Consider the following 12,600-nt stretch of genomic DNA (forward strand, 5'->3'; position numbering starts at 1 on the left):
AGAGGCAGGAGCATAGGGGATGAATAGAGGCAGGAGCCAAGTTGGTGCAGGGGAGGGGATAGAAGCTGTAAGCGGAGACAGGATAGTGGGGGCCATGGACAGGAGCAGGGTGTGGAAGAAGCAGTAGGTAAGGAAGTAAGAGCAGAAGAGAAGCAGGAAGGTACTGCAGGGCCTGGGGAGAAGGATCTATAATTACTAATATATTCCATACAGAACTTACAATTGACCACAGGATTCTTGAGTCTCATTATTCCTCTGCTATCTAGCAAATAGCTGTGAAAGCCACTGGCAATGTGTCTCATCGCCCTCTAGTAGGAGGCCCACATAGAAGATAACAGCCTTCTACTGCTTCCTGTTACACTTATCAGCTCAAGTGGTAGAGGACTTTGCTGTGGGTCTCCCTGCTCATGACCCATATGGGGGTCAATATAGTTCCACGTGATGGAATTTTTATTACACGTTATGTTCAGAACGCAGCTCCAATCAACTTTAGTTGCAGTTACGAGTGCTCAGCATGTCTGCAAATCAGATTTCAGGTGTCTCAGATTGGATAGCCAGAAAATGAGAGAGACAAAGTGGCAATGTAAAAATTCTGGTTTACATGACTTGCCCAATTTTCTGCATGTGGACATTTTGTCTTTATCATTTTCTGGGTATCGAGTTTGAGACATCTGGGGCTCTGATTTGCAGAAGTGCTGAGCTAAAGTTGATGGGAGCTGTGTTTTGAACATTTAAAGTACTATAAATTGTGCTGAAAAATCAGACACTAGGCTTCTCAAATTGGGCACGCAAATATAGTTGACACTTTGGGTCTTCATCGCCTTTTCTTGTGTGTAAAATGAGAATAATATAACCACCTCCTCTCTCAGGGTAATGTCTGTAAAGCACTAAGATGCTACAATGAAGCCATCATAGAAAAGCCCAGGTAGAAATTAATAATTCCGCATTTAGTGCAGGATTTGGATGATGTGCAGTAAATAACTATACACCGTGAGACCACATGCTGAATAATGAGTGCAAAAAGAAATATTGAAAAGCTGACCATTCTGTGCACCGAGTAGAAAAAATGGCATGTTAACGTGTAAAGACTATATCATAATTCATGTACACAAAGGGGACCAAATTAAGTTTGTACAACTGTAATTGTGGTATTTACTAAGTTTTGAGTGCTTGACTTGGCAACCTTCATGGATTTTTAATGTAGTTTTGGGGAATGTGATATTTATTCAGGTAGTCCAAATATTCCCAGATCTACTATTTTAACAAACAAACAAAAAGTGGCGTAGTTGCTAGATTACCTGGCTATCTTTCACAGAAGAAACTCCAGGATTCCATCCCCAATGAAACCTAAAGGAGCTGCTTACATTTGTATGGGGGGCTGTGGAGACAGGGAAGAGGTTCATGTGCAGTTGTCTTCTCCAGCATTGGATAGACTGGGGGAGGGGAATAGAGACCTGATTCTCTCTCCGCCTTTATGTATATTAAGCTCTGAGCCCCATCCCCATTAAAGTTAATTAAGGTACAGCCTTAAATACAGCTTAATCCTTAAAGCCTTAAATGTGCTTTAAAATACATGCCTGTGTCCTTTTCATTCTCCTTCATGCCCTAATCAATAATAACAAGGTATATTCTGAAAATGGCCACTAGAGTTTAATTAACAAAAAGTTCATTTGAAATTCAGCTGGTTTCTACAGATTGCTGTTCTACTAAACAACTGAATGGAATATTCCACCTAACAATAGAATTTGAGGTAATTTGGCGATTAAAACATGCTGTTTGAAGTGATTGAAACGTCAAGTGTACATCCTTTTTGCCTTTCAGCTGAACATTATCTCAGCAGCAGTAATTACATGGATTGCATTTCCTCGCTGACAGGAAGCAATGGCTGTAACCTGAACAGTTTGTTTAAGGGGTCTGATCTGCCTGAGCTGTTCAGTAAACTCGGTTTGGGCAAATACACTGATGTATTCCAACAACAAGAGGTCAGTCTTTTTAAGAGGCATTTTACAACCCTTTGTGTACTTCCTGAATGAAATCACTGTCTCTTCTAGCTGCAGTATTTTCACTGACAATTCTATCAAAGCTATTCAGTCCTTCAATTTAGAAATGACCATTCTCAATCCTTAGTAGACCTAACTAAACAGGTTTCCACTAAATTATCTTGACATATTAATAACATTGAACTTAAGCATGGTATTTGTTAATAAAGATATTTGTGCACACACAAGATGTGTTGTGAAAGGCTATGTCCTTGAATTCACTTAAAGGGGGCACTCACCCATGGTCTGCTAGCCCACATTCTGTTGTGATTTATTGCTATTAATATTAATAATTATGTTTGAAATAAACTTTCCTTCTATAGAGATCGATGATTGGATCTGAGATTCCCATTTACATTTACAGTAATTTGGGAAAATAGACTCTTATGTATGCAATTAAGTATCATTTAAACAACATAATCTTACATGCTTCTGTAAAAATGATACCTTTACTTTTTAGTCTCTATTTGTTTTAAATACATAGTACTAAAACAAGCAGTTAACTGTGTAGTCAAGGGTTGCTGCATATATGACATTTCTGATGTCTATTTCCCTTTTTCCTCATTTTTCTGACATTTTAATTTTAACCAACTGTCATTGATTGGAATTTGGTAATTGTTGGTGTTATAGGCATAATAAAATGAGTTTGTAGAATAAATGTAAAGAAAAAAGTTAAAGGTAACTTTTTTTTTTTTTTTTAGAAGCTGTCAGCACCACACTTATGGCTAATAGTTTGTGGGGAGTAATTCTCAATACAGGAAGAAAATGGTTTCCTATAGACTGTGGATTTGTATGTTGTGTAAATTACCCATTTTAATTTGCTTTGTTTTTGTTCATAGATTGACCTTCAGACCTTCCTTACTCTCACAGATCAAGATTTGAAAGAGCTAGGAATTACTACTTTTGGTGCCAGACGGAAAATGCTGCTTGCAATCTCAGGTGAATAAAAAGCATTTAACATATACATGATTATAAATGTCATGATTTAAAAATATACTGTACTTTTTCCCTTGCTCAGTTGAATTGTTTTGGTTTGCATAGTCATTAGAGCAGCTCAAAGGAACTGTATCGGACAGACAATCTGACCCACAGAGAGCATATCTTACCAGCCACTCCTTGTAATAAAAAGGCAGTTTTTAAATTTTGAGACACTGTAAGGACTGTATAGCTTCCACACAACAAATGGGATTCTAGCTGCATAGTGTTGTATTGTACTATTAAAATTAGAGCTGAGCAGAGAAAGGCAATTCCATTTTGCAACGGTTTTCAAAGAAAAATTTCAAAATTCCCTGTAAAAGGGAATAGAGCTTGGGGACACTGACTCCAAGACAGTCCGTCTGGCACACTGTCCTGAACCTGGGGCTCCTGGGAACTCTGCTTACCAAGCAGCAGTAAGATTGAGAGCCAAGACTTCCATGCTCTCATCTCTCTATCAGCTCACCAGGCTGGCTGCTTAGGAGCCAGGAAAGTGAGCTGGTAGGTAATCAGGCAGGTATGCGATGGAAACCTGCCTGACAGGCCTGTCCTAATGTCTGTAGGAACTTCAGCTGAGTTGAACAATCTGTGCGAAACATTTCCGTTTCAACAAATGGACAAATTCTGATGAAAAAATGGTTTGTCGGATTTTTTTTCCTACCAGCTGTAATTAAAATGTCTTATATCTTACTACAATAAAGGAAAATCAAAGTACCACTCTTGAAGATACACAACAGGATAGCAGTGACCAACTTGAACTTGTTCAAGGGACTGGAATGGCATAAGATTTCATTTCATATTTTGCATAGAATTATGTTTGAGATTCCTGTTTTCCTTGGTGGTGAATCTTTTTTACATTCAAGATTGTAAGCTTTCTTCTGATATTTTGTGGAGCATGACAGATTTATTTTTTTTTAATTTGCTGATGTCATTCATGAATGCATTTCAAATTATGGCTTAAAGAGGGTAAATGAATAATGTATTCAGATGAACAGTAGAACTCATCAAAAGTCTGTCTGAATCACTGGCAGCAAAGATTATACCTGTAATGGAGAAAATTGTTCACTATAACAAGGGACTGGAAAAAGTACTTTGTATGAGTGATGACTCTACTGAGAAGTTTATACATAGATCTGAATAATGGCCCCTATATTGGAGGTGGCAGGTCCTTATTATAAAAACATTACTAATGTGTTAAAAAATAACCAATGTGCTTTGGGGAAATAATTTTTTTCCAACTTCAGTTATTTATAGTTAGTATACAACATGCTCTGTTACATCAGATTATATAATGTGCACAGTGCTGCTCAGTATGTGATGTGCACATAATGCATTCCTTTCTGTGAAGAATTTGCAAGCTTTGAACAGGATTTTTTAAGCACTCCAGCTGGGATCATTTCATCACTTTTAGGATGGTTTTGCCTTTTTGTTTAGAATTTATGTACAAATGATTTTGGCAAAATATTATCTCTTGAGGCATTATGTTAAATCCTAGAAACCCCTCAAATAAGAGGATTAATTTCAAACTTCACCTGCCCGGAAATAAATATGGCCCTCCGCTGCATCAAAGTACTAGCGTGGCACCATCATTGAATTCAGAATTCCAGCAAATTATGACAATTACCCTGTGTTTCGCCTGAACAATAATTCTTGATAGCATTTCACGGCATTCTTAGTGTCCTGACCAAATACCAACTCGGGTAATGTCTGTTTCTCTAAACTCCCTTTGCAGTTTTCAGTTGGAGCTATGGTTCCCCACTTCTAATGTTATAATGAAATTGCATTATTTAGAGTAGTTTTGCTCCTGAATCAGCTCCCAATATTAAAATCCAAATGTGCTGTTTTCCATGTAGAACTGAATAAAAACCGAAGAAAGCTATTTGATCCATCAAATGTACGTGCCTCATTCCTGGAAGGTGGAGCTAGTGGAAGACTGCCACGTCAGTATCACTCGGACATTGCTAGTGTCAGTGGTCGCTGGTAGCACTACATTGTGGCTCACAAAGTGAATTGTAAAGATGGACTTGCCAATCCTGTGGACAGCTTTCACTGCACACCACCCTCTGCACTTTGGGAGTTTGGGTATCAAGGACCAAAGCATTTTGTCTGCACAAGTACTTGTGCCAAAAAAAAAAAAAAAAAAAAAAAAGAGAGAGCGCGAGAGAGAGAGAAGACACTTGTCTGTCATTTTTCAGAACACCAAATGTGGATTATGTTTTACTCTTGTAGATTGGACAGCATTTGCAATAATAATAATAATATAGGGTTCTTTGTTTAGTATTTTATTACCTATAACTATAATGTATGCACTGAATTTTTACTTTGTTGAATGAAGGAAAAATGAAGAGCTGGGATGCCAGAGAGCTTAACTTTTGGTTTTATCAAGATGGAATTTTCTGGTACTGCTTAAAATAATTATTGAGGTCTTTCTGCACTTTACATGTTCTGTTTTCTTATCCTGTGGGAATTATTTTTCTCTTTCATTTCCATATAAAATATTGTATTGGCACTAATCAAATTTTGTCAGGTGATCCTGCAATAGTCAAATCTCCTCACTATAATGGTACTAGGAATCAGTCTTTATGTAGATTTTTTTATATATATATAAATATCTGAGGAAAAGTTGCAAAATCAAACCACTTGCAAGTGGACCAGTCCTATTATCTCTTTATGAAGCAGCCTAGATCTGCTTACAATGAAACTAGTTCACTGTAACAGATGCAATGAAAGACCAAAATGGACCTTGCAATATTAACCCTTTGCAGTTGTCATATTTAACTGCTGCCTGTAATGCTAAAACTGATTTTAATGGTTCTTTCAAATCAAAGGCCTATTTTTAGTATACTGCCACTAAAGGACATCTATTTATATAAAACTTTTCTTTTTTAGATTCTATACACCTTACAATATGCATCAGTTTAAACTGAGATCTACTAAATATTTATGGTAGAAAATGAAAGGCATTCATCAAACTAGAGCTTTGGGCCACCAGTTTGATTAAACAGACAACTAATCTAATTTGACAAGACAGCACTGTTGCCATTTATTATGTGAAGCATATTACTTACATGACTATGCATGCAGCAATTAAGCAACATACATGAAATAGCTGTAATAGCATCTCTTTTGTTTAATTTAGATTTGTGATTGTCAGCTATGGAAGTGTTTAAAACTCCAAGATGAACTATTTTTGAAAGAAGTTATATTCAACAAAGAGTCCATGTTATAAATGGCTAGAGCTAACTATTGCATTCTCATACTGTGAAAGTCCAAAAAATCTGGCAATACTATTTCTGTGTCTTTTCAGATGTCTTGTTATGGATTGATGAAGGGTTCTCATGTAATGAAGGAAATCATAAAGTGCCTCTTTTTCTGCAATGAAATATGAAGTTTCCAAACATTAATTTGTTGAAAAGCATTCCCCTAGGAAATATTGTGACTTACTTGTACTGTAATGTATTATTTATGTTCAGTGTACAAGCCTTTTAAGATGGACATAAACCACTGTCAAGTGCTCTTAACAGAAGACATTAGAATAACCATTTACAGTAGTTGGTTTTTATGCAAAAATGGGGTGAGAAATAGTTTTGACACTTTCTGTGTATACATCTTCTAAGGTGAGAAAAAAAATCAGTTTATGAGAAATTTGCACACAAAGGGAATTTTTAAGAGGTAATTGCTTTGAGGACTTAGATGATGAAGCAGTAATAAAATGACCTGTTGCAATTAGCAAAAATTAACTGCTCAGTATGGGGTTCAGCCATATCCACTTAATGGTGTATAGTGAAATAACTTTCACTGCAAATAAAATAACAGCTAACTCTTTCAGTGTTTAATGTTGCAGGACAATGCAGTTTGCAAGCACAGAGCTGTAAGCAACAAAGTTGTGCCCAAAGTCTATGAACATATCGGATACTTGCGTATAATTCAGGCACGCTCAACTTTATCAAACAACTATGAGAGCTTAAAACGCTGATCCTGGAAATAATTACTCTTCTGCTTATTTTTATACTTGTGAGTAGTCCCATTGACATGAGACTACTTACTTGTTCAAAGTTGAGCACTTGTGGGCTTGCAAGACCTAGGTTTGAAAATCAAGTCTTATATGAACTTGTGTGTTTAGTTTTACATAATATTTTAAAATTAGATTAAATCTTTAGCAAATCCACTTAGACATTTGCCTACTTAGTTTGTGTAATTTTTTTTAAGTTTCAACATTTTACTTCAGCAAAATCTCCACATGTCACTTTCTTTCATTTTTTTCATAAATACATAACATGCGGTTTGACAGTATTATATCTGGAAGCTGAAATTCTTACAATATTAAGTTGATGTGGTCTTTTGCTGAGCAGTGCTTATATCATCTATTACCAAAGTGAAGAATTTCCCAGTAATAACATTATTTTCAGTAGGGCTGCACACAAAAAAAAACACACACTGGAAAACATTTTTCTCACTTCTTTTAATTTCATGAAGGGAATATGACAATGCAATATACAGTGTTGTCAATGTTGTATTATGCACAAAATATTTGACTTGCTAGATTAAAATGTTAGTTTTAAATCTGTGCCTTAATAGTGACCAGTTATCTGTAAATATAGAGCAGATACAGATTGTATTTTTTGTGGGTTGTCCTTTTAGTGATTTTTTTTAAATGAAAGGTGGAATTAAAAGTATTAAAAATGGGAATTTTTTCAAAACTAATCAATTGTTACATGGAAAAAAATAAATGTATGTAACCCCCTGGTATTCTGTTTGGTAAGTTAAATGGTTTTTATTTGGACCCGGGTCCAGCTGAATTTTAGATCTAGTCGCCAGGATTGTTCACTTGTTTCTGCATTATGGCCCTTGTAGTATCCCTGACAATGAAGAAGAGACAGGACTCGGGTAGTAAGCAGAAGGTATTCTTTATTTGGGATGCTAGACACAACCATTGTAGCTCTCTCTAGCTTGCAGACTTAGGAATATAGCCTTGTTCTGCAGTGTGTTAGTACACAGGTGCCGCTAAGCCCTCGCTCAGATTTGACAAGCATGGAACACATTACTGACTATGCTGCAGTCCTGACTAGGGTTGCTCTTGTCTTTTGAATTGTTTAATTATATTAAGAGAAATTAGCCATGAGGCACATACTAACACCTTTATTATAATATGTAATTTAGATATGTTTTAATAACCTATGTCTCAATCCCAATGACACCCTCTGCAGAATGCACAGGTCCCCAGTGCCCAGACATGATGCAGCCCTACTATGGATTGCTAATAGTACAGAATCTTCTGCACACCCTACACATCAGAGTTAATTTAACCTTCCATTCCTCATCTAATTTCTTTGAATCCTTGACCCCTGGATATGGTTTTACTACAGTAAAGTCAACACCTTTCAGATATTATATTAATACCCCTTAGTGGTACTTTCTAAAATAGGTGTAAGAGGTTACATATATTTGTGTGTAGAGATGCATAAATTGTGTGTATATGTGCATATATATGTTTAATGTAAAACTTTTGAAAAGGTGCCTACATAATAGAACTTGGGATTCCTTTGGGGAGGTGCTTCCAGTGCTCTCGACTCAAGAAATAACCTAGGACATGGGTCATAATATATTAAATATGAAAAGCTTCCTTCAGTGATGAACATTTTTATCATCAGTTTCTACAATGTAAATACAAAACAGTTATGAAAAATCTGTATGAATTCCTTATTGGATCTATTTCGAAACTAGCTTGTGCACAAGATGCTGTGAACATCTATAAATATGTTCCTTCAGCTTTCTGACTTTCTCCATCATTAAGCTGGGGGAATTTGGACAAAAGTTGGACAGCCCTTGGAAAATTTTCAAAAGGAGTTCTCTTGGAATGCTTTGAACTCCAAAAATGTGGAATGAATTTATTCCATACTATTCAGATAGTTAAATCCATACCCCAGAGTCAATGGTATAAATTCAGGGATGAACATTTTTGTCTTTATCAAAAACAAAAGTGGTGGTTAAAGCCGTTTAACTTCAAAACTCAGTTCAGACTTAACCATGCTGCTGCTATTGGGATCTCCTCAACACAGATAAAGCTCATTTGGTTTTTTAATGTTTTTTAAATTGTCTCTTTAGAGAGAACCAGCCTTCTGTTGAACAAACTATTGCATTAGAAATACCAGTCAGTACAATGTATTTTAAAGAAAAAGAAACTTACCATTGCAGAAATTATGCAAGTCATGTCTTGTCAATGAGGTGGCAAAATTTGCAGATGATACAAAACTACTCAAGATCGTTAAGTCCAAAGTAAATTGTGAAGTTACAAAGGGATCTCAGAAAACTGGGTGACTGGGCAACAAAATGGCAGATGAAATTTTATGTTGATAAATGCAAAGTAATGCACATTGGAAAACATCCCAACTCTACATATGAAATGATGGGGTCTAAATTAGTTGTTACAACTCAAGAAAGAGATCTTGGAGTCATTGTGGATAGTTCTCTGAAAACATTTACTCAGTCAAAAAAGCTAACAGAATGTTGGGAATCATTAAGAAAGGGATAGATAATGAGACAGAAAATATCATAATGCCTCTTTATAAATCCATGGTGCACCCACATCTTGAATACTGCATGCAGATCTGATCGCCCCAAGCTCAAAAAAGATATACACCTCTACCCCGATATAACGTGACCCAATATAACACAAATTCGGATATAACTGGGTAAAGCAGTGCTCCGGGGGGCAGGGCTGCGCACTCCGGCGATCAAAGCAAGTTCGATATAACGCGGTTTCACCTATAATGCGGTAAGATTTTTTGGCTCCCGAGGACAGCGTTATATAGGGGTAGAGATGTATTGGGATTAGAAAAGGTACAGAAAAGGGCAACAAAAATGATTAGCTTCCATATGAGGAGAGATTAATAAGACTGGGACTTTTAATCATGGAAAAGAGATGATTAAGGGGGGGATATGATAGAGGTCTATAAAACCATGACTGGTGTGGAGAAAGTGAATAAAGAAGTGTTATTTACTTCTTCACATAACACAAGAACTAGGGGTCACCCAATGAAATTAATAGGCTGCAGATTTAAAACAAAAGGAAGTATTTCTTCACCCAATGCACAGTCAACCTGTGGAACTCTGTCAGAGGATGTTGTGAAGGCCATGACTATAACAGGGTTCAAAAGGAACTAGCTAAATTCATGGAGGATGAGTCCATCAATGGCTATTAGCCAGGATGGGCAAGGATGCAAAACTATGCTCTGAAGTGTCCCTAGCCTCTGATTGCTAGAATGGGCAACGGGATGGATCATTCTCTCTGAAGCACCTGGCATTGGCCACTGTTCAGAGACAGGACACTGGGCTTAGATGGACCATTGATCTGACCAAATTTGGCCATTCTTATGTTTCCTTAAGTATGCACCTATTGGAATAATGCTATTGTATTTTTAAGGTACAACATTTTCACCCATCATTGATGGATTTAAATTTAAGTGTAAGTGGTCACCGTAATCCTGAATTGATGCACAATAAATGTGTTTATATATGGGGAAGTCAATTATCTAATGGCTTGTCTTCATGGGGACATTCTGGAAAATTAATCCAAATTACCTAAATGTGTGAATTTAAAGTGAGTTCAAAATTAAAGTGAATTTAATTCAATTTAGCCAATTAAGGTTAAATCAAATTAAGGCCACTTCACTTCTGAATGAGTGTGTCCCACACGGGTTTACTGCAATTAAACTTATTCACTTTAAAATCACACTTTTAGATCATTTGGATTAATTTTCTTGAGTGTCCCTGTATAGACAAAACTTTAATTTCTTTAGATGTACTTTAGACAGATCTTTCACATGTGCATTTTGGACAAAATCTTTTCCCCTCTGAAGTTTTTGGGAGTTTTGCCATAGACTTCAGTAGGACCAGGATTTGTCCCATAATGTACTTTTCATCTGATACATTTTCTTGCCAAGCTTGTAGTCACTAAATTCTGAACAGCTGTATAGATTCTTAGTGTACCAAGTTCTATGTGCACAAGGAGCTCAAACTCTATACATTTCATTTATTTATGCTTTTTCACAATTGGAAAATATAAATGTAAGGTTTTGTGCCTAACTTTTATTTTATGTATGGTGCCTCTGATAATTGGTGCATGTGTAGTCGGGTTTTTTTTTACAAAGAGAACATTTTCTTTGCAGTCAAGATGGCGGACTATAGAGTGTTATGGCAGGAAAATTTTGTATAACAAATTAATTTTGCAAAGCCTTGGAAAAATTCCCACTGTTATTTTTGCTACTGCAAGGTTAATCCATGCCACTTCCATTTGATATTCTCTTTTATGAGGGGTTTAGAATGTAGCTACACCTCTACCCCGATATAACGCTGTTCTCAGGAGCCAAAAAATCTTACCGCATTATAGGTGAAACCGCGTTATATCGAACTTGCTTTGATCCGCCGGAGTGCGCAGCCCCACCCCCCCAGAGCACTGCTTTACTGCGTTATATCCGAATTCGTGTTATATTGGGTCGTGTTATATCGGGGTAGAGGTGTATTTGAATTTGCTTAGGGCTGAAACTATTTTTATTCTTTATTGTAGCACTTTGTTAATAATGAAATCATGCTCCAGTATCTATACAAAGGAGAATAAATAATTTTATAGTAGCAACACAAGCCACAACTAGCTTGTCACTTGGATCCAAAGGGAATGAAAGGAAGTTGACAGCTATAACAAGGATACACAGAAAGACAGATTTGCTAGTGTGGATCAAATATATGAACACTATTAAATTGCTGTAACTAAGCTTCAAAATCTGCTAGAGAAGGTAAGAATATCCAAATAATCAGAGAAGTGAAGCTAAGTAAAACACTTGCAGATAGTGTCCAGTGCAGGTAAGGGATTTTTAAAGCAGCTGTTTTCCGAGGTAACCATGAGCATGGGACGCGGGAGGTTTCTGGCATTGACTCTGCTGGTTTGCCGAGCAGGGCAAGTCCTAAGTCTAGCCCAGGCTGAAGCACCCCTTGTCTGTATCCTCTTTCATCCTCACAGTGGGAGAGTGGTTGCATTCAGTTGGATCCCGTAGACCAGATTTATGGGTTTAGGCTAAGGTCAGCCAACTTCCTTTCCCATTGCTAGTTTGACTTGAGGCTGGTTTTCCCTGCAGTAGACTCATAATGCCTGGTAGTTTTGGAGAGGGAGTTGCTGCCATCACTTGATATAAAGTGGCAGCCTGCGGCTTATATCCATCCTCTTTTTAGTGTTTCATTCTCTTTTATAATGAAGAGGGGATCAGTTATAGCATAGGACTCCGTAAATCAGTTTATCCAGTTACCTTCCAACTTTAAATTAAAATAAAAATCTTCTCTAATGAGGGCATACACGTGAGCAGTCTGGTGTAGAAAAAGTTTAAGAGCTTGGTTGTGAGAATCAGATGAATAACAAACTGTTTTAAAACCTCAACTAAGCAGTCGCTATCTATTGAGGTCCTTCATCACTAGTATCTGAACATCTCCCAGGCATTAATGGATTTTATCCTCACAACAATCCTATTATCTCCATTTTATAGATTGGGATCTGAAGCACAGTATAGATTATGACTTGCCTGAGGTCACATAGGAA

General features: G+C 36.8%; 1 protein-coding gene across 4 annotated transcripts in view; it reads left to right on the forward strand.

Moving 5' to 3' along the window:
• The window catches only part of BICC1 (BicC family RNA binding protein 1), a 207,755-nt gene extending 199,992 nt beyond the window's left edge, over positions 1 to 7,763 (forward strand). For 3 of the 4 annotated variants that reach the window (XM_005307461.5, XM_065551853.1, XM_005307462.4), the window contains 3 exons: positions 1,822 to 1,982; positions 2,879 to 2,978; positions 4,868 to 7,763. In XM_005307461.5, coding sequence (XP_005307518.1) covers positions 1,822 to 1,982; positions 2,879 to 2,978; positions 4,868 to 4,998 — 392 coding nt within the window. In that variant the 3' untranslated portion in view covers positions 4,999 to 7,763. The remainder of the gene's footprint in view (positions 1 to 1,821; positions 1,983 to 2,878; positions 2,979 to 4,867) is intronic. The other variant, XM_042854730.2, reaches the window with a different exon arrangement.
• The last annotated feature ends 4,837 nt before the right edge of the window (positions 7,764 to 12,600 follow it).

Source organism: Chrysemys picta, chromosome 7 (assembly GCF_011386835.1).
Source record: "Chrysemys picta bellii isolate R12L10 chromosome 7, ASM1138683v2, whole genome shotgun sequence".
In the NCBI taxonomy this organism is placed as follows: domain Eukaryota; kingdom Metazoa; phylum Chordata; order Testudines; family Emydidae; genus Chrysemys; species Chrysemys picta.